Source organism: Entelurus aequoreus, linkage group LG04 (genome assembly GCF_033978785.1).
Source record: "Entelurus aequoreus isolate RoL-2023_Sb linkage group LG04, RoL_Eaeq_v1.1, whole genome shotgun sequence".
Taxonomy (NCBI): domain Eukaryota; kingdom Metazoa; phylum Chordata; class Actinopteri; order Syngnathiformes; family Syngnathidae; genus Entelurus; species Entelurus aequoreus.
The window spans coordinates 40939626-40962932 of record NC_084734.1 but is presented as its reverse complement, the minus strand read 5'-3'; the positions used below and the strand labels follow the sequence as shown (position 1 = coordinate 40962932).

The following is a 23307-nucleotide window of genomic DNA, read 5'->3' as shown; positions in this document are numbered from 1 at the left end:
GCTGTCGTAACTGTGGCCGAACTAACCACGATGAAAAGAGCTGCACGTTAAAGAAACCTTGCAGTGAGTGTCAGGACATCCCCCTGAGAGTGCTGCATGACATCACCAGGCCGGGCCCCCAAATCTTCCTCATCACACCCAAAGACTGCACCTCAGCGGCTAACTCGATGCAGGGAGGGAAAGTATACCTCGAGGTGGTGCCAATCATCATCAGTCATGGGACCAGATCACTGCAGACCTATGCAATCCTCGATGATGGAGCTGAACGCACCATAATACTCCCAGCTGCAGTTCGAGACCTGAAGCTCAGGGGCAGAGCAGAGTCCCTCACCCTGCGGACTGTTCGTCAGGAAGTGGTTCACCTCACTGGAGCATCAGTTGACTTTCATGTAGCTTCTCCAGCATCACCATCACAGCAGCATTTGGTTGAGAGGGCCTACACAGCAGGTTGACTCACCCTGACAGAGCAATCCTATCCAATAGCAGCGCTCCAGAGACGCTACCATCACCTGAGAGGATTACAACTGCAGAGCTTTAATAAGGTGCAACCACTGCTGCTCCTTGGTGCAGATTACACTCACCTGATCACTGCTACGGAACCTGTGAGGTTTGGCCCAAAGGGAGGACCCGTAGCTATCCATACAGCACTCGGCTGGACGCTCCAAGGCCCAGATGGTTCCCAGTCCCCCGCTGCATCATGCTACTACACCGCCTTCAAGCCTACACCAGATGACATCTACCAACAAGTCGAACGCCTCTGGCAGCTTGATGTGCTCCCATTCCGTAGCAAGCGGCTAGCAGTGCGGTCTCGCCTGGACCAGGAAGCGGTGAGCGTCTTGGAAGCACGCACTAAGAGAGTGAAGGTTGGTGACACACTTCGCTACACTACACCCCTGCTCCAGATAAAAGGTGCACCACCACTAAAAGCAGATGTTGAAGCAGTGATGCCAAAGCTACGCAGTACAGAGAGACGACTGCTTAAAGACACTGTCAAAGCTAAAATATATGAAGCAGAGATCCAGAAGCTTATAGATGGTGGGTGTGTCACAAAGCTCCAGGAGGGAGAGGGAAACAGCTCCAGAGAGTCATGGTTCATACCTCATCACCTCGTCCATCATAATGGCAAACATCGCCTTGTCTTTGACTGCTCCTTTAATCATGGTGGTCTCTCTCTCAATGAGCAGCTTCTCCCAGGTCCAACCCTCGGCCCATCTCTCATCGGGGTCCTCCTGCGGTTCCGCCAGCACGCTGTCGCCATCAGTGGAGATATCCGAGCCATGTTCCACCAAGTTCGGCTTCTACCGGAGGACCAGCCGTTGCTGAGGTTTGTTTGGAGAAACCTGCAAAGGGAGAAACAGCCTGACGTATACCAATGGCAGGTCTTGCCATTTGGTACCACAAGCAGCCCGTGTTGTGCAACATTTGCCCTGCAAAAACATGTCAAAGAATGTGCTGCAGGAAATGAAGACATCCTGCAGTCCATCGAACAGTCTTTCTACGTGGACAACTGTCTGCAGAGCCTGTCAACGACTGAGTCAGCCAAGCTCCTGGTGGACAAGATGCGACAATGTCTGGCCTCAGGAGGATATGAGATTCGACAGTGGGCAAGTAACTTCTCATGTGTTGTCTCCCACTTGCCTTCCAGTGCCCGATCTGAAAGCACAGAGCTGTGGCTGGCCGAGAAATGCAACGATCCACAGGAGCCGGCCCTTGGTCTGCGGTGGTATTGTCCATCTGATCGGCTTGGTTTCAAGCCAAAGCCCCCAGAGAGTGAGACCCCTACTATGCGGTACATCTATAAGGTACTCGCCCGCCAGTATGATCCGATCGTGATCATTATCCCGTACACTACACGGGCCAAGATTCTTGTCCAGAGACTGTGGGCAAAGAAGAGGAGCTGGGACGACCCGAATCTCCCTCCTGACATCCTCCAGGCCTGGTCCATCTGGGAGAGAGAACTCCCCGAACTGGCCAACATCTCCATCCCTCGAACCTATGCACCATTGGAGCTTGCTACTGACACCACAGAGTACACTCTCCACGTCTTCTGTGACTCCTCTGAGCAAGCCTACGGGTCAGTGGCATATCTCATCACAAGAACTAATGACACTGTCTATGTCTCATTTGTGATGGCAAGGTCTAGAGTGGCCCCAAAACGCCAGCAGTCAATGCCACGGTTGGAGCTCTGTGCAGTGCTGACAGGAGCCCAGCTGTCCTCCCTCCTTCACAAAGAGCTCAACTTGTGTATTGCCCAGACCTTCTTATGGACTGACTCTACAACAGTTCTCACCTGACTGACATCTCAGTCGTGCAGGTTCAAGGTTTTCGTGGGAACAAGGGTTTCTGAGATACAGGAGCTGACTGCCTCACACACCTGGAGGTATGTGGATACAGCTAACAATCCGGCCGACGATCTCACCCGTGGCAAGACGTTAGCTGAGCTGGCTGCGCCAAATCGTTGGATCCAGGGACCAGCCTTCCTTCGCCGTCCACCGGATGAATGGCCATCCTGTCCTAGCATCACAGAGCCAGAGGACCGTGGTGAGTTGAAACACAGTGTTTTTTGTGCTCTCACACAGACCAGCTCACCACCCAAGATACCAGATCTCACCCAGCAGCTGGAGAGAGTTGGTCAAGGCCACGCAACAGTCTCTTCATGGGGCGGCAGCCGACCCTGCTTCACCTCTGTGTGACCTAAGAGATGCTGAAGTCCACCTGCTCAAAACCAGCCAAACAGACTGCTTCTCTGAAGAAATCAGATGCCTCAGAGCCGGCAAGCCTGTGCCACCCAGCAGCAGGCTGAGTACGCTCGCCCCAGAATTAGACCCGACATTGGGTCTTATACGGGTTGGAGGACGCCTGCGCCGTTTAGAGAGCTCTAGCCCCACTGACATTCACCCAATACTGTTGGATCCCCGTCATACAGTCACCACACTCCTCATTAAAGAGATGGATGCTCAGCTACACCACCCTGGACCTGATAGGGTGTTTGCAGAGATGAGGCGCTACTACTGGGTTCTGCGAGGAAGGCAGGCTATCAAGAAGTATCAGAGAGCTTGCACTGGTTGCATGAAGTGGAGAGGGAAGCCAGTGGTGCCGAGGATGGCAGACCTGCCCTCAGCCCGTCTGCGGCTGCTCAAGCCTCCATTCTTCTCAACAGGAGTGGACTGCTTTGGGCCGTACATGGTCAAGGCTGGGAGGCGAAGTGAAAAGCGCTGGGGTATCATTTTCAAATGTCTCACGACGAGATGTATACATCTGGATCTACTCACCAGCCTCGACACAGATGCTTTCCTCCTCGCACTGAGACGGTTCATCGCACGGAGAGGCACTCCCTTTGAGGTCCTTTCTGATCAGGGGAATAACTTCCGAGGAGCAGATAAAGAGCTGAAGGAGGCCTTTGCAGCAATGGAATCACAGTTGCAGGAGCGGCTTGCAGAAAACCAGATTAAGTTCCGTCTTAACCCACCAGCATCTCCCCACTTTGGTGGTGTCTGGGAGCGTGAGATTCAATCAGTCAAGAAATCCCTGCAAGTGGTCATAGGTGCACAAGTGCTCCAAGAAGAGGTTCTGCTCACACACCTCATCGAAGTGGAAGGCATCCTCAATGCCAAGCCTTTAGGATATGTATCCTCGGATGTGGCCGATCCAGACCCAGTGACGCCCAGCATGTTGTTGATGGGGCGGCAGGATGCCTCTCTTCCACAAGTTGCCTATGCTCCTGACACCCTCACCAGGAGGCGCTGGCGTCATTGCCAGATGATGGCCGACCACTTCTGGACACAGTTCATCAGAAACTACTTGCCCTCTCTTCAAACCCGCCAGAGATGGCGCCAACACACAGATCATATCCCCCTGGACGCAGTTGTGATGATTGTTGATCCTCAGCTTCCACGTACTCACTGGCCAATGGGCAGGGTGGTGCAGTTAAATGCAAGTGATGATGGATGTATACGGACTGCTGAAGTCAAAGTTGGAGAGAAGACTTACGTGAGACCAGTTGCTCGGCTGGTCCAGCTGTCAGCTCTTCCTGAGGATAATCCTGTTTAAAGGACTGTTGTGGGAATTTATGTTTGTTTCAAAATTGCCATGCTATTTAGGGGGCGGCTGTTATAAATTCCCTTTGTCAGAAGATTAAGAGAAAGTTCCCTATTTAATATGATAATTGTTGAATATAATTGACTATATTATTGTTGACGTAAACAAGCTATTATTGTAGTCATGCACCTTTAAGTTACGTCTGTTTTGAGTCAGGCAGTTTACCGGGCAGCTATGTTTACTTTCCGGGGTCCTTCGGGCAATGTGTTGAACAGTGTGTGTATGTGAGTGTTTTTTAGCTGCTGCTGCTACAAAGCAATATATAAAGAAGAAGTTAAAAATTTAAAACGGTGTCCTTATTCCCTAACCGGAGTACGCTCACGGGTGAAGAGTCCCAGCACAACAACAACAACATCAGTTTAAACATATAGTTCTTTAATATTAATAGTTACTGTTTTTTAGGGCTACCTTTTGTAAAATTCCACACTACAAATAATAGAAGTATGTACTATGAGTTGTGCTGATATGTTATCGGATTAATATCGGTATTGGCCAACACTCAAGGCTTAAATATTGGTATCTTATCGGAAGTGAAACAGTTGTATCAGACCACCCCTTCAATGAAATCAACAACATAAAGCCTGATACAAAACAAATCATAACGCAATGGTTGTATACAAAACTTATTGTGGTCACTAGGTGTCACCAAACAAACAATTCCCACCCAAGACTACATACATCCATTTCAGATGTTATCAATACATACTGTAGTTTAGTGTTTTTCATACCGACCATTGTTTCCCGTTTAAATAATTTCATTAGATCAAACATTTTCTAACATTAAGACAACTAAATAGGAAGGGTATATATGATTCCTGCTGCAATCATATCGGATTAATATTGTTATCGGCCCACATGCAAGACTCTAACATTTTCATGTTTCTTTATATTCTGAAACTAGTTTCTTTAGGTGGTTGCCCTAAATATCAACACATGTACCCCAATTGTAAACCTGACTCCACACTGTCCTGGTTTTGTTGGATTCGACTTTTGATGAGCATGTTTTTACTTCCGAGCCACAACGCATCATTTCCCACAATGCAACTGAGGAATCTTTGTTGTCATCCCATCGTTTGTGCTTATGCCGAGGAAGCATCGAGGGACGCTCACAGGAAGTTTGTGTCAGGTCAAAGCGACGCCAAGGCGGCCGCAGAATAATCTGGCTAACAACACCGATGACTCAGCTGCGTGGCGATGGAAGCTGATTGATCGTCACGACGCTTGAGTGCGTTCATTCGAGCGTGAGGTCAAGCTGTGACGACGTGAGGGATGGCGGCGTCCTGATCCGTCAGCCCAGCCTTTGTCTCCTGAGTCTGTGTGACACGCACACGAAGCAGGAAGTCGAAGGAAAGCGTTCATGTCTGATTTTCCCTGTTTTGGCCGCCACACATCCTCTCTCCACGGGAGTGCAGTCCTCCTGCCAGGAGAGAAAGGCGGCAACGTCTGCATGAGGCTTTGTAAGCAGAACAAAGCGGGAATGTGTACGTTTTCAACAGAATGCCTTCAAGACATGCAGGAAAAGCTCATTTGCATATTCTCTCTTGTAGTCGACTTCAAAGTCCACATGCTGTGCAACTTTCTTTTGATTCCGTGACCTTCCAGCGTGTTGCGATTGGTGAGGGGATACGTGTGATTACAGTACAAGTCACCTGGCCTCTGCAATAACGGAACACTTCTGAAGGAAAGAAAACATCCTAATCCCGGCCATTTGCTCATAACTCTCAAAATAAACTAAATTCATGTCTTTTTCATTCATAACATAGGGGAAAAGTGGCTGTAAGCAGGACTCAAACCTGGAACCCTCAGGTTAAGAAATTGAACCATGCCGAACCAAAATGTGAAAATATCTAAAGAACTGCTGAAAAGATGTATTTGTCAATCTCAAGGTTCCTAAACTGAACATTAATACCGAGGGAACAGGACTGAAAGTAGCGATCCTGCTCAGTGGCCTTGTGGTTAGAGTGTCTGCCCTGAGATCGGTAGGTCGTGAGTTCAAACCCTGAGCCAAGTCATACCAAAGACTATAAAAATGGGACCCATTACCTCCCTGCTTGGCACTCAGCATCAAGGGCTGGAATTGGGGGTTAAATCACCAAATATAATTCCCGAGCGCGGCCACCGCTGCTGCTCACTGCTCCTCTCAGCTCCCAGGGGGTGAACAACGGGATGGGTCAGATGCAGAGGATAATTTCACCACACCTAGTGTGTGTGTGACTATCATTGGTACTTTAACAGGAGTGAGTTTTTAGCAGATACATGAACATATACCCACATGGCACAGTGTTTATGTTGACTGCATGTTAACATTATCAGACTTTTTTTTAATTAACAAAATAAAGAAATGCAATTTTAAAAAAATAATTTATATAACAGGACTGTGCTATGATTTTATTGTTTATTTTAATTCACATATTGAAATGTATTCGTCAATCTCAAAATTCCGAACCTGAACATTGATATTGAGGTAACGGGACTGAAAGTAACAGGAGTGAGTGTTTAGTGAAAATATACCCACATGGCACAGTATTTATGCTGCCTGCATGTGACTGTTATTCAACAACAACATTATATTCTAAATAAAGAAATACAATTAAAACAAATAATTCATGTAACAGGACTGTGCTATGATCAGTGTTGGGTTAGTTACTGAAAACCAGTAACTAGTTACAGTTACTAGTTACTTTATTTCAAAAGTAACTCAGTTACTAACTCAGTTACTTACACCAAAAAGTAATGCGTTACTGTGAAAAGTAACTATTTAGTTTCTTCTTTTTTTTTTAAAGCTCCCATTAATGCCCTTTTAGCCTTAATTTCAGTACTGTTATTGCACTGGAGAATAATACAATCTGTTGATCAGCGCTAGGAATTTTCAAAATGGGGACCCCATCAAGTCATAAAAATGGGGTTCCACTTTTTTGTAAGCGTTTTGAAAAAAAAAAAAAAAGATAAACGTATGCATTATCCTGTTATATCTCACATTCTACAGGACTGTCTCAGAAAATTTGAATATTGTGATAAAGTCCTTTTATTTTCTGTAATGCAACTAAAAACATGGAGATGTCATACATTCTGGATTCATTACACATCAACTGAAATATTGCAAGCCTTTTATTATTTTAATATTGCTGATTATGGCATACAGCTTAAGAAAACTCAAAAATCCCATCTCAAAAAATTAGAATATTTCCTCAGACCAAGTAAAAAATAAAGATTTATAACAGCAAAACAAAATCAAACATTTGAAAATGTCAATTAATGCACTCAGTACTTGGTTGGGAATCCTTTTGCATGGATTACTGCATCAATGCGGCGTGGCATGGAGGCAATCAGCCTGTGGCATTGCTGAGGTGTTATGGATGCCCAGGATGCTTCAATAGCGGCCTTTAGCTCATTTGAATAATTGGGTCTGGTGTCTTTCAGCTTCTTCTTCACAATACCCCACAAATTCTCTATGGGGTTCAGGTCAGGGGAGTTGGCAGGCCAATCGAGGACAGTAATGCCATGGTCAGTACACCAGTTACTGGTGGTTTTGGCACTGCTGGATCATGCTGGAAAATGAAATCATCATCTCCATAGAGCTTTTCAACAGCATGTAGTGCTCTAAAATCTCTTGGTACACAGCTGCATTGACTCTGGACTTGATGGAACACATTGGACCAACACCAGCAGTTGTGCGTCATTGTTTGTTATCTAATGCGTCAGTCTTCTATCTTTTCCCTATCTGTTCCATAACAACTCGAATCCTTTAGACAGTCAACACATTCTGTAGACAGGTTGGCACGACTTAAAATTCACTTTTGTCCCACAGAAGAGGAAGAGAAATCAAAATGAGCATACATTTTTGACAGACATGAACTATAGGTCAAAGGTCAGAAATTCTACTACATACCCGCCTTTCAGGGTCTTAAGACCCTGGACCAAAACAATTTCTGATATAGACCACTAAATTAAATCTCTACCGCAGATAGAGGCAAAAACCTCAATGTTTTTATACGAGGCAAAAATTCCGTCTATGACCCTCCTTCAGAGCGATCGCTGTTACCAGCCTGCAGTAAAACCATCTCACAGAACACAATTAGTGGCCTACCCTTTGATTTAGTAAAGGAATAACACATACTTTGATCATGAACATCATTGAACATAAATAGATGAATGTATATAGACTTATGACTGTAAGACATTTGCAAAAATATTTTTCCCGGCTTTTGCAATGAATGTAGTTACCAATATTGTTAATTATCAATTGATTTTGAACACACAACTGAATTTCGTATGAGTCCATGTTCGATTAGTGCTCGTATAGATGGCTCGGTGGTGCCTCAGGCTGATGGCCTGCCGACACCTCGTTGGGCTTTCGGCTGCCCTGGTGAAGAAAGAGATCCACTCAAACAGTCTGTCTCTGTCTCTTCTTGGGGTGTGGTTCAGTCCATTGGGCAGACTGTGCAATGGCATGTGCATGCTGGCCGAAAAAGCTGTGGGGGCTTTGGGGAAGGCTGGGGCAGAGTATGGGGCATGGGGCTTTGGTCCAGGTCCTCGGCTTGCTTCAGGCCTCCTCGCTGCTTCGGCACTCCCGACACTTCTTTCCACAGCTGCTGGAGTCCCGGTGGACCCATTGGCTGGCAACCTTAGTTGTTCTCGTCATCGCTGGCAAGGTGTTGTCTCTCCTCTCGGTTCCTTCCAGTCAGGTATCGGGTGTTGGTCCTGGATCGGCTTTGACCGTGCCCCTCTTAGCGAGTGCAAGGGAATCTGGAGTGGCTGTTTTCATCCTCAAATCTGCACAGAGGAACTGGCACACAAATTCTACATTTTGCAAACTTACCATTTTGGTCTCATGGTCTTTCCACCTTCCTAGGAAGCTGCTGGTCCTGAGAAGTGCTGATCTTGTGACTGAAGAAGATTAACCTGTTTTCTTAAAATAGGTGCCGTTGTTTGACCTAATCTTTTTGGGGAAACCATGTCGGGATATTAGATAATTCACAAAACATTTAATTACTGAATTGGCACCCTCCTTTGAGGGTGGGGTTGCTTCCGCCAACCACTGCAATTGTCAATCTAAATCATTACGTTCCTTTATCCTTGTACCGGATTGATCATATTGATTAAGTAAAACCTCAACACGCTCAAACTTGACCCAATCCAAACTGACCTCCCCCCTCTGTCCCTCTCACAGGGACAGTGTTAGTCGTAGTAATAGTAATAGTAGTAGTAGTAGTAGTATTAGTAGTTTCAGAAACATCCAAGAAAAAGAAAAGGCAGCTGATAGTCAAGCGCAGCAAGAACAGAGGCGGAGGACAGGTCATGTTTGAGGTCACTGTTCGCTTTTGCAATAGTACTTTGATATTTTACAACACCTAGTGAATTATTGTGGCCTCAATAATTCACTAAATAGTTGTATTTAATTTAGTCTATCTATGATGGGACAATGCACAGAAACATTAAGTTCAGAAACAGATATGTTCTGTACTAGATTATATCTAAATAGCTACTTTCCATCTGTAGTCCCTGGCTACCTAAATTAAGGGGATCCACAAATGAAGCAATAAAATTATGACACTAATTAATCATAATAAATATATACATTCATAATAGTCAATAATTAATCAAAAATAATCATACTGTAGCATGTAATCAGATTAAGAGAAATCCTAAAATGCCCCTTCATGGACACATTCTTAATATACAATACAACCACACCTTATTTACATCATCACACAAAGACAATACATGCTCTTGTTCACATCTGTCATCATTCGTAACAACAACCAAGCTTTTAACAGCCATACCTCACAATTTACAACAAAAATGCTCTAATGGATAAATATAATACTCATTAAATTGATGTGTCAACATAATGCCCCTCTTAGTGACCGTCTGAGCAGCCTTGATTGCTCCAAAGCCACCTTTTAACTTCAATTTTTCTATTCCTTTTGTTATAACGTGGAGAAGGCTAATTGGTCTGTACATGTTCTGGTCTTCTTTATTTCCTGCTTTATGGATTTAATTATAGTAGCAGTTTCTCGACGTGGTAGGGAAAGTGTTTTCCGTTATTGATTTATTTATCAATCGTTGTTATACGAGCAATAATACAATCCTTATATGTTTTTAGGAAGATAGTGTCCAACCCATATACATATATATATCTTTAGATCGTGAGTCTGATAATGCAGTGAAGATTTTGTTTAACTTTGTTTCATTTGTTAATTCTAAAATTAGTCCATCCTGAATAAATGACAATTATTTGCACTGATTTTGAGGGATTTTTTATTCAGGGTTTGTACAGACTGGATGAAATGTTCATTAAAATTATTACTTATGTCCAGACTGTCTGCGATAGTAGCGCCATTGATATTTAATGTTATAGTGTTGTTTCTTGTTTGCTCTCTTTCCGTAAGTTTGTATCTGGTTTTCCATAACTCTCTATTGTTCCCTTTTGCAGCTTTGATTAATTCTAAGTGAAAGTCAGCCTTAGACTTCCGCATAAACATTGTAACTTTTGTTCCTCCAAACTTTAAAATCATACGATTTGTATTTAGACCTGTTATAATTGCTCTTATGAGAGCTGAGTCCTCATGTCTTTATTAGAATCCAATGGTATTTTTATTTTAGCAGTCTTCTTTCTGGTTTTGTATTTGTGTATTTACAGATGTTCTCTTTGCTTTTTGTCATCCAATTGTAATTCTAGTAGAGCTGCTTATCATTTGTATCATGTAGAAGCCGTTTATAATATCCTTAAGTTTCTTTCTACGTGTTTTATTTAACCAGTCCAGATTAACGTCCTCCATGACGTTACTTCTTTCATACTATGCTGTTTGAGGATGTCTGAAAATGAATCAAGAAAAATGTCTTTAGCTGTGGTCGGTCGGTATACTACAATTACCTTGAAATACATTTCTGAGGAAAATGTAATTTTAATTTCAACATACTCAAATTGATCTACTTTTAATGTTTTCCCTTTCATAAATCATAATTCCTCCCCCTTTGTCACTCGATCTGTCTTTTCTGTAATCTTGTCCCCCGGGACATTAATTAGAACGAAAGGTGTTGTGGGTTTTAACCATGTCTCTGATAGACACGGTAATCCGGATTAGAGTCTGACAGTAACTGCTGTATTTGTTCAGTATATTTCCTGTGGTAGAAAGTTTAATAATGCGGACACGTTTGTTACTGAACACTTTCTACAGACTTCTGTCTCTCTGCGACTTTGTGTATGTAATAAGCAACTACAATTATTTGATATGCTTGAATTTTGTTTTAGCTCAGCTGTTGTGTAGCTGCTAGCTCCTTGTAGCCTACAGCAGGAATGTCCAAATTGCAACCAATAGCTATGTTTTTAACAGACAACCGAAATAATTGAAAATGTGGTATTTGCGTATCGGTTCAATCAGCGGCAGCCACGCCCTGTTTTATCATTTGACCTACATTTTTGGTTTCGTAGGCAGGACAGAGAGCAAAGGAACAATGTGGGTCATTAGTTGTCCATCTTATACCATTCTAATTGTTCTAAGGATAGTTCACATGAGCGGCCATACCTTGAGTCCCACCATATATAAGAGTCAAAAGGCTCCTATTATGAGTCGTCTAATTGGTGATCATACACTTTGGCGGTTTGGGTGGCAGGACACACGGACGCACCTCCGTCAGCCAGTGCTAGGACAGTTGGAGCAGTCCCCGTCTTCCACTCGTTCCTGGGAGGCGTCCCCAGTAGTTGTCAGCTGATGTCGTGCTGTCAGGCAACATCAGGAAGTTCCTTCTGTGCAGTATTGAATTGTCAGGGCACAGTTCGTAAGCAGGTCATTACAAGGTGTGTGCAGGTTGACCACAAAGGAATGCTTCAAAGATTGCGTTGAACATTGTCCGTTGACACTTATGTCCAGCAGGGGTCTGTTTGTATCCTGCTGTTCGTCCTGCTGTCACACCTGTATTTTTTGTGAGCATGTTCTGGCTACACCTTGGAGCTTGTCTTGTTCAGAGAAGCTGGCAGTCCCCCGGCTGCATATCCTTTCCACCCTCGCTTGACCTAGCACAACCGTGGCTACCACCCAAGTCCGTCTATATGGTTTTACGTTTTGTTGAGGTTTTTTCCTCCAGAATTTGGAACTCAAAACATTTACACCCATCGTTTTCATATCCTCTTGGTTAGTTCAATTTTGCATATCACGTTTTAAAATTACAGTCTTAACTATCCCATTAATTGCTAATCAAAAACCTTAATTCAAAGATTATACGTACTACTTCATGTGTATTTAAGTACCCTTTTAATTCACTTAAAGATTATCTATAAGTTAATTTAAACTATCATTTGTCTATCAGTAGGCGCGAGCAAGCTGTCATGCTTGCACTCTGACCTCCCGCTGTACGTGATATTCTCCAAAACAAAAGAATGTTTTTATTCACGTTTCTCCTTATCTTTCAGCTAAATCTTTTAACCTTTTAACTTTTAACGTCCGCACTGTGTTTATTCTTATTGTCTGCATTTTAATTTTGCTTTTATTTTCTTTCATTTCACTTTGTTGCATGAAAAACGCCACACAAACAAAGCTGCCCCGCCTTGCCTTGCCCGTCTCCGACTGGTTATCCAACCTAGTCACAACAAACACACAAGGCCATGCTCTAAGCGCCAGCCCTAATCACACTTCTCCTCTTTTTAACACTTTACATATCGGCTCTTATTCTATTTATTAATGTAGGCTGTTATTTGTAATTATTATTCAACACTATTCACAGCAAACAGTTGTAAAGTTATAGTTATTCGCATTATACTCTCAAAATCTGTAGCTAACTGAAAGCTGTTGAGATTTGGTTTGCCTCCTTTATCTCAGTGGCCTAGTGGTTAGAGTGTCCGCCCTGAGATCGGCAGGTCGCAAGCTCAAAACCCCGGTCGAGTCATACCAAAGACCATAAAAAACTTGGGAGCCAAATCACCAAACATGATTCCCCCACCTCCCAGGGGCAATCACGGGGGATGGGCCAAATGCAGAGGACAAATTCCACCACACCCAGTGTGTGTGTGACAATCACTGGCACCCCAACTTTAATTCTAACTTTATTCTGTCATGCCATTATCCTCTTCTAGCTCAACATCCAGAAGTATGGTGTACTGCAATGTCTAAATAAAACTATAAATTACTCCAAACTAAAATGTCAGACTGCACTTTAAAGTTACTTTTATTAAATTAATTTCCAAACTAACCACCACCACAGCAGACATCTTCCTCAATCCTATCCCAATACTCCCATAAATTAGAAAGGTGTTTCACAACAGTGGTTAAGTAGTTATTTTAAGTAATAGATCTCAATATGTAGAAATTAATAAGACTAAATTTGCCCTAGTGTGTGAATGTTGTCTGTCTATCTATCTGTGTTGGCCCTGTGATGAGGTGGCGACCTGTCCAGGGTGCAAAGTCAAATTGTGAAACACAAATTAAAGTTGAATCAAGTGGAAATTGACAGAGTATATGAACTACATTCTTGAGAATAGTAATTGATCATTAATATGTTGTAAGCCGCATATTGAACATATTAAAGAAAAATATCCAAATCCATTGCTATTCGGTATAAAGTAAAACACATGCTGAATAAGCAATGTCTGCACATGTTATATTATTCATTTATTTTTCCATATGTAACATTGTTTTGAAGTTTGGGGAAATGTTTATAGAAGAAATATAGACCCAATACTTAAACTTAAAAGGCTCATCTCAATATTACACAAAGCATTATTGTTATGATCATATCAATCCATTTTTTAAGTCATAATGTGTTAAATGTTCAGATAATTTAATTTTAAGACAATTGCAATTATGTTTCCGAGTAAAGAACAACAGCCTTCCAGTTTGTATTCTTAGCTTGTTTACATTATGAGGAGAAAACTATCATTTACGGGGGATATTGATTTTTAAAATAAGTCAAGTAAAATAAAAATAAAAACACAAATGTATTTCAGTTTTAGGAGTTAAATGATGTACCATCCTCAGTGATGAGCTGAACACATGTAGTTTTTTGTTATGGTTTTGGAGACCCTTGAAAAGTAAAGTTTTCTCAACATTATAAAATATAGTAACAATTACTTTCATCTTTTAACGTTGATGTTCCAGGTAATTTAATGTTCAGTAAATGTATATCATAGGCCAATATAAGCTTTGGCTTCCGCCTATTCTTTTTTCGGTCATTCTTTTTCTTTTTTGTTCTGTGTGTAAATGTGTATGATTGTTAATATGTCTAATTTACTGTTAAACTGCTCACACAAATTGGTTGATGGTTGATTATATGACCAAAATAAACTTATTTCATTTATTCATTCATTATCTATCGCACTCATAGTTTTATTCCATTTTGCATGTAATTATTCCTATTGATTTCTTCCCATTTCACTTAAACAACTAAACAAACAAACAATTAAACAAACTTGCAGCTAACAACAATCAACAGCATACCATTTACGAATACCTTCATTTGTCACTTTCTCATCTTTTCTTCACTTTCGTTTTCCTTTACACACAACATCCTGTATCCATCTCTTCCTTACACTTCACACAATGTTTCTATTTTCTGTTCTCCTAGAAACCATTCACATAACGTAAGGTTATAAACATCCTTTTCCCATATTTTATCAAACCATCCTCTTCACCCTCAATCTGTTTTTTCACCTGCTCTCTCTTCCTCTCTCTCTCACTTTCTCTCCTTCTCTCACAATACAAACACAATAATACAAAATAATCAGTCTTATAAAATAATTTTAGCTTTAGATATGATTTAGGGCAGTGGTTTTCCACCTTTTTTTTTCAGTAAAATAAAGAAATAAAATACAGCATAATGTCATCATTTTCTGATTTATTAGATTGTATAACAGTGCACCATATTGCTCATTTGTTGTGGTTTTACTTGACTTATTTGGACAAAAAATATAAGAATAACTAAAACGTTTTAAAAATTAAACAAGTGATTAAATTATAATAAAGATTTCTATACATATAATCAATCATCAACCTTCTTTGGATATTGTAATAAAGATCCATCTGGGCTCGTGAACTTAATTCTAAATATTTATTTTGTTGAAGAATTATTCTTCTATAATTATATTTATAAAGGATTTTGAATTGTCGCTATTTTAAAATATTTAAAATCTCAGGTACCCCTTGGCATACCTTCAAGTACCTCCCTTTTTTGTCCGGGCGGAAACACCATACCCTCCTTTGAGAACTACTGGTTTAGCCTATAAAAAATCCTTTGTCTCATACATCATTACACTGTACAACTCCTCTTTGGGGGGGCTAGGATGACAGGGAATGCAAAACAATAACAGTGCAATACTTTTTTATATCATGGTCGTTAATGCCTAGTTTCTCTTATTTTACTGTTCTATTTTTATTCTCCTTGTAATATTTTTCTATTCTGTTTCCATTTATACCCTTATTAGTTACTGTTTACTTTTTACTTCTTCTTCCTGAGGGAACTCTCCTGAAGGAATCAATAACGTTTTATCTGTCTATCTATCTATCTATTACTAACCCGAGCACAATTCATGACGTCATGCTCATCTTGCAGACAGTTATTTCCATTTAGTTTTATTCTCTATTTGTAATTCTACATGCACCAATGTCACATAGAAATTTGCTTTCTTTGTTATTTATTTACATTATTATTTCTGGTTTACTTGCTGTCTGTTTACTTGAATTCTCATATTTTGGTCTGTCTTCCTTCTGATTAGAATTTGTTTAACGCTTCTCTACGTTTTGTTTTGACAATGGCGCTGAGTGGCTCTTATCTGTACTTCTTCAGACTCTATGTTTCACAGATGCCCTTAGATGTATTATAATATAAATTTAACTTTTATTTTATTGTGTGTTTATTCCTAAAAAAAAATAAAAATGTCAATGTATGATCAATTTATCTTTATCAAATTTAAATTCAATATTATTAATTTATTTGTTGTATAACTATTAATTCAAAGTTACAATGTGTCTTAATCTATGATGTTCGTGCGTGTGTGTTTGTCTCAACTTCCACACAGAAACTGGATGGATCAGATAAGCAACAAGGCTGTACCAAAAAAAGTATACTAGACATATAAATGAATGATGAATTAAACAATGTTTCAATGTCCCACAATCCGTATTTATTTATTGATATTTAAACGTGTAATTTTCCATATATCTATTATTTTACTGGACTTAGCAAGCACCTACTACTAGCACACTCTACAGACCGAGAATAACTGTTCAACCACACTTAGTAATGCCAAGCTAGATGCTGACTTAGCCTTACTATGCCTCAGTAAGCAAACTTTTGCTAACCTAGCCCAATGCTATGCTAACACAATGCTAACCTAGCTCAATGCTATGCTAACACAATGCTATCCTAACATTGTCACACCTCTTCGGCCCACGCCTCGTACAGCTGACACTCACACAGCCTCGCCACACGCACACACTCTTATCTCAAAATGTCTTCCAGCTTAGACTCCTTTTTTTTTTCTTTTTCTTTCTTTATATGCGTCACACAGTCACTCACACAGAGAATTTACCAGCACAGTTAAAAGTAAATGCAATAGACAACTATTTTTCTCATCCAGAAGCACAGCTGTATCATATCAGAACCTTAATAATAAGAACAACATTTATCATTCACTCTTAGATGGACAAATAGTCAAGTTTAAGGAGGGTATTCTGGACTTCCCTGCTTAGGCTGCTGCCCCCGCGATCCAACCTCCGAGAGCGGAATAAGATAATTAAATGGATAGATCATACACTCATATGTTTTCTGTACATAAACTTTGTCTACTTTCTCACACGCACACACATTTTAGACAATTTCCAAACTTTTACAGATAGCGGGGCTGTGAGAAAAAGCGTGAAGGGAGGTTGCGAGAGGGGGGGGGGAAGGAAGGGGGGAATTAAACCAGATAAGAAACCAGGTGCTACACCAAAGTTATTGAATTATGCAGATATATATATATAAATTTAAAAAACACACATTTTTATCCCACAACCCACGCCCCATGGTCCGGACCAATATAAACAACTAATGCAAGCGTGCTTTTGTGGAATCGGCCGTCTCATTAACAAACACAGGTCCCATCATTACTCATACGACGGCGATTAACCCGTTCAGCGGAGCAGCCCCTGGTTTTACTCCCTGACCAATACACGGCAACAGCATAAAAGCACCATAGAGTCACTGATAATCACCCAATGCTCTACAGTCATCATGTTTTGGTCAGTTCCATACAGTTTCACCAAAGCTTCACCAAAGCTCTACCATATGCAGCCCGATCAATATCCATCTATACTGCAGCCAATTAAACAGAACGTCGTGACAAATACAGCTCAGTTGATCTCCTTTACCGGAGTCACCAAACGGTCACCCAAAATGAGGCTTTTCCAACGCTGCAGTTTCCACATAGAGAGATATGTCGCACATTCATAGACTTCATAAATTTGTATGGGCCAAATGTCACATCAGTTAGCAAAACCCTGCCTTAAATTTAGCTGTATCCAACTCTGGCTAATTCTGATGCACTTGCAGAAAGAAGCATCCTCTGCCAACAACGACAGAGGATGAAGAGGTTAAGAGAAATTTTTCGTCTCACATAGTCTATGCTTCTACACTCCAAACCACCAAAATTCTATCAACAATCCCCTTATGTTAAAAACAAGAAATCACAAGTTTTCAACAAACACACAGACAAATGATCACATATAAAACAACTCAATCCAACCATAATTTACCCCAGTCCAGGTTGTTTTTGGAGAACCTGACTAAACCTATCTTTTATCAAAAATAGATTCAGCAATTAGTCTTATCGATCCGGCTCTCTCCAGGCAGAACATGTTTACACTTTAAGCAAACTGCTTACCTTGTTATGCGCGCGTGCAGCACACTGTCTGACTGACAGAGAGAGCGGGAGCGGCTGTCGACCTGTAGCTTCTAAACCATCCTGTTCGTGACGCCAATTTGTGTAGTGGATTGTCCGAAGCTTAAACAGGCAACAAAAGTAGTTTAGTACAACAAATTTATTTACCCATTATCAGAAGTGCAGGTTGAATTGAGTTGGCCGTGCAGACAGACCACATGTCACTCCGGAGCAAACAAGACACACACAAGCCAAAATCACTCTCGAGTTCCGGTCTTCTGCCATTTTTTCAATCAATCAATCAATCAATGTTTATTTATATAGCCCTAAATCACAAGTGTCTCAAAGGGCTGTACAAGCCACAACGACATCCTTGGTACAGAGCCCACATACGGGCAAGGAAAAACTCACCCCAGTGGGACGTCGGTGAATGACTATGAGAAACCTTGGAGAGGACCGCATATGTGGGTAACCCCCCCCCCTCTAGGGGAGACCGAAAGCAACGGATGTCGAGTGGGTCTGACATAACATTGTGAAAGTCCATATGTTATATGTCTGTTGTCTGTTGTGCGTCATTGTTATCTAATGCGTCAATGTCTTTTATCTTTTCCCTATCTGTTCCATAACAACTCGAATCCTTTAGACAGTCAACACATTCTGTAGACAGGTTGGCACGACTTAAAATTCACTTTTGTCCCACAGAAGAGGAAGATAAATCAAAATGAGCATACATTTTTGACAGACATGAACTATAGGTCAAAGGTCAGAAATTCTACTACAAAGGCATAAGAAAAAGTATCTGCATTTGATTGTTTACATTTGATTATTAGCAATCCTGGGAGGGTGTTAGTTTAGGGTTGTAGCTGCCTGGAGGTGAACTTTTATTGCGGTTTTGAAGGAGGATAGAGATGCCCTTTCTTTTATACCTGTTGGGAGCGCATTCCACATTGATGTAGCATAGAAAGAGAATGAGTTAAGACCTTTGTTAGTTTGGAATCTGGGTTTAACGTGGTTGGTGGAGCTCCCCCTGGTGTTGTGGTTATGGCGGTCGTTAAGGAAGTAGTTTGACATGTACTTCGGTATCAGGGAGGTGTAGTGGATTTTATAGACTAGGCTCAGTGCAAGTTGTTTTACTCTGTCCTCCACCTTGAGCCAGCCCACTTTAGAGAAGTGGGTAGGAGTGAGGTGGGATCTGGGGTGGAGGTCTAGAAGTAACCTGACTGTGATTAGTGCATTTCAGGCAACTTTATTGACTTGATGAATCATTTGACTTACAGGACTGAAAGTAACAGGAGTGAGTTTTTAGCATAGAATTACAAAATACATTAAATATAGCCACGTTGTATTTATGCTAATAACATGTTATTGAGCAAAGCACAGTACTGTGATTGACATAAAAATATTCAAAAAATAAAGACATACAAATTTCAAAAATAAACTGGATAACAGGACTGTGTTGAGATTAGGGTTGTACGGTATACCGGTACTAGTATAGTAATGTCTTCTATTACTATACTAGTACTATACTTCTACCAACTAATGAATCAAAAACGGTAGTATACTCTGTTTGAAAAGTACCGGTTCCCCATGTTTTTTGTTTTTTATTTTTAACGGGCATGACTGCGCGTTGTCACGTCGTGTCATTTGCTGGTTTTACAAGCAGACAAGCATTTTCGGCAGCGCACAATCACAGAGTACTTACAAGCAGATACAGTGTGTAGACAGAAAAGGGAGAACGGACGCATTTTGGCTTAAAAACTAACGATACAGGTGAAGTTATAACACTGAAACGCCCTCAGGAAGAGGTGCTTTAAGACATGGCTAGCCAGCTAGCGGCTAACATCCATCCACGGTCGGCAGTGTTTTAATTACTTCTAAATCACTAATCCTCGCCTCCATGACGACAAATAAAGTAAGTTACTTACGAGTATCAGCCCTGCAGGACGAGGAATAGCTAAACATGTTTCACTACACACTGTAGTTCACTGTCGTCACAATGTAAACAAATGCAATTTGGTGGATCCACTGTAATGATACCAAGTACAGGAGCGTATCTAGTCGATACTACTATGATTACATCGCGTTATTTGTCATCGTCACAAAATCTTTTTTCCTTTTTAAAAAAAAAAGTATATTATGTGTATAAACTCAGGAAATATGTCCCTGGACACATGAGGACTTTGAATATGACCAATGTATGATCCTGTAATGACTTGGTATCAGATTGATACCTAAATTTGTGGTATCATCCAAAACTAATGTAAAGTATCAAACAACAGAAGAATAAGTGATTATTACATTTTAACAGAAGTGTAGATAGAACATGTTAAAAGAGAAAGTAAGCTGATATTAACAGTAAATGAACAAGTTTGTCCCTCATAATTTTGACAAAATAATAGAAGGATAAATGACACAATGTGTTACTGCATATGTCAGCAGACTAAATTAGGAGCCTTTGTTTGTTTACTTACTACTAAAACACAAGTTGTCTTGTATGTTCATTATTTTATTTAAGGCCACAATTGTTCTTTGATTGCAATAATAAACATATGTTTAATGTACCCTAAGATTTTTTGTTAAAATAAAGCCAATAATGCAATTTTTTGTGGTCCCCTTTATTTAGAAAAGTATTGAAATACATTTTGGTACCACTACCGGTACCAAAATGTATTTTGATACTTTTATAAATATTGGTATCAGGACAACCCTAGTTGAGATTTAATCAAAGTCAATAAACAAGGTTCAACAAAAAAAAAATCAAAGAAGAATCATTGAGGAAACAGGACAATGCTAAGATTTGAACCCCATCCCTCTTGTCATCCTTGAAATATGAAATATACAGAAAAATAAATGGTTCTTTCAATGGCCAGCAGAGGATGGGAATGATGCAACTTTCTGTGTATCATGTGACTTGTGGAATATTGCACATTGTTCTATTATGTTGTTGTAACAGCCCGCGGCACGACTAACATGTGAATTTTAAATTGAAATGTATTTTTGTGTTCATCATGAGAAGAAATAACTGCTAGCAAATTGACAGAAAACAGACTTAATGAGTTATACATCACAGCATATCATAGCATGTCAAGGCTAATAATGGCAATAACACTTTGACAGGGTACGGGCCGTCTTCCAAACAGCGAATCCTCCCCGGCCACAGGATACTTGTCATGCGTCCAGAAGCCCGAGGCCGTGGTGCACGCCATGAAGGTAGGCGGGGCTTAGACCATCATTTAACTTGGACTTTGTGTTTGAAAGCTTAAGGCTGGCGTTTTCTTGGGAGTGCCAGAGCGCTTTAGGTGAGGCAAGAAAATATGACCGAAAACTGTAGTTAACACTCATGTCCACCAGATGGTGACAAAGGCTGCTAGACGACTCCAAGGCACAATGTTGTACTGACGCCCTCTAGTGGGCAAACATTTACAAATGGTATCGTAATGAGTAGAAAATTACAAATAAATGAAAATAAGTAAGTTACTTTTATAATATGAAGTTGTATCTTGGTGTCATTTACCAGCTGCCACCACTAGGTGGAGCACTTGCACTCTTGAACCAGTGTACCTAATGAAGTGTCCTGTGTGGTTCTACTGGCTCACTGGACTTTTTGGCTCGGCAGGTTCTGGAGGTCCATGAGAACTTGGACAAGCAGGTTCCGGAAGACTACGAGGACGACCTGAGCGAGAAGGAGAAGGCCATCGTGCGGGAAATGTGCAACGTGAGTTTAAGAAGCACTCACACAACGCCATGGTTGCAATTATGGGATGCAGCAAAGGAGAGAAGTTTCTGTTCAGAACGTTGGTGACTTTTCACACAATGAATGAGGTCCTTGGATTAATGAGCGACATTTGATGGCGGCTCCATCTTCTTTCTCGCTCTATTTTCACTCCCTCTATCCTGCCGTGTGTGTTTGGGGGGGGGGGGGGGGGGGTGGGGCACTATGGGAAAATAACAACCCTCCCCTTTCCACAACCCTCCATCTTTCCTAGTTGATGGTGAAAGGCAGAAGCATAAAAAAAAAAAAAGGTGCTGTGATGAGAGCGAGGCTATCAGTGCTCAGCAGACGCACAATGGCGGCTCTGTGCTGCGCTGGACAAAAGCAGAAGAATGTGTGGACGCTTTTGCTTTGAATGGAGTCTTATTTTCCAACGCTAATACACTTTCTGCTGTTTATGTCCTGCTGGGAACATCAATGTTGACACTCAGCTGAAATCCTTCAATATGTGTAGATATAAGAAGTAAAACATCATATAACAGATATTAAACACCTGAGTATTGGAACATCAATTCTAATGAGATTGTCCTGCAGATCATAGTTGACGTCAAACTCTTAAGTCATGACAAAAGACAGAAAAATGTCCACAAGGATACATTGTGGGGGTCTGCCAGTGTTTAAAGTCATTTGTAAAATGTGTTCCAGGTGGTGTGGAGGAAGCTGGGTGACGCCGCAGGTTCCAAACTGTCCATCAGGCAGCACCTGTCAGGAAACCAGTTCAAGGGTCCGCTGTAGCGCGACAACGCCCACTCGACTGGATCGCCATAGCAACCCGGTTCCCTCTGCCACACACTAGGACGGGCCACGTTAGCGACGACACGGATCTCCCGGTCCGACCCTCACCTGTGTTTTCATCTCTGCCAGCGTCTGACAATTTGGCAGCGAAGCTGACTCGCCACAAAAGACGTTTCTGCCACTAAAACAAAGCGTGTTGCGCTACTAAGCTAGCAACTTGGTTCTAAGCACAGAGCTTCCCAGACCTGAGTTGGGCTTGTTTGGTATTACGTTGTGTAGCGCCCCCTAGCTCTTGTCATGTTTGTCACCCCTCCAATGGACTTCCAACTAGCATTAGCGTACAAATGTGGACTAGTGCAAACCCACTGTGACCTTGTGACCTAGCACCTCTAGATCACTGTGTGTATATGATGTACAAAAACTAGAGCACCACTTTTTCTTTTGATCCGTTTTCTATTTTAGCGTGGCCATGTGATCAAGACTTTAGTCTGCAAAAGGCAAACACCCATGATATTTTTTTATCTGTTTTAGTATTTTTTTCTCCATTGGAAATCATCCTTTTTAATGTTGAAACAACCAACTTGATGCTGTGTGCATGCTAGACAATCATGTTCTCAGGTTGGGAGATGACAGCTTTAGTGTTCCACCACAAAAGTAGAACTAGAACTTGTCCGTGTGGTTACTCTGCATGTTTTTTATAAAGTTTGGTTCCTTATGGACCTTAGCTGCCCTACCTTTATAACCTCCAAAAAGGAAAGGAAGTGCTTCCAGTCGCTCGGTCACTAAGTCTACAGCGGCCCTCTTGTCAAACTTTCTTTCATCTATTCGTTAATTATCAAAGTGTCCTTTT

The 23307-nt window shown here is 41.3% G+C and overlaps 1 protein-coding gene and 1 long non-coding RNA gene across 3 annotated transcripts in view; one reads left to right on the top strand and one right to left on the bottom strand.

Moving 5' to 3' along the window:
* The window catches only part of LOC133648616 (coiled-coil domain-containing protein 85C-B-like), a 106602-nt gene extending 83411 nt beyond the window's left edge, over window positions 1-23191 (top strand). For both annotated transcript variants that reach the window (XM_062044881.1, XM_062044882.1), the window contains 3 exons: window positions 21068-21160; window positions 21567-21665; window positions 22368-23191. In XM_062044881.1, coding sequence (XP_061900865.1) covers window positions 21068-21160; window positions 21567-21665; window positions 22368-22457 — 282 coding nt within the window. In that variant the 3' untranslated portion in view covers window positions 22458-23191. The remainder of the gene's footprint in view (window positions 1-21067; window positions 21161-21566; window positions 21666-22367) is intronic.
* Window positions 7189-18281, bottom strand: LOC133648619 (uncharacterized). The gene is made up of 2 exons (XR_009825898.1): window positions 17954-18281; window positions 7189-8985 (listed from the first exon to the last, which is right to left on the bottom strand). It is a non-coding gene; the product is annotated as an uncharacterized LOC133648619 (long non-coding RNA).
* Window positions 23192-23307: the final 116 nt, after the last annotated feature.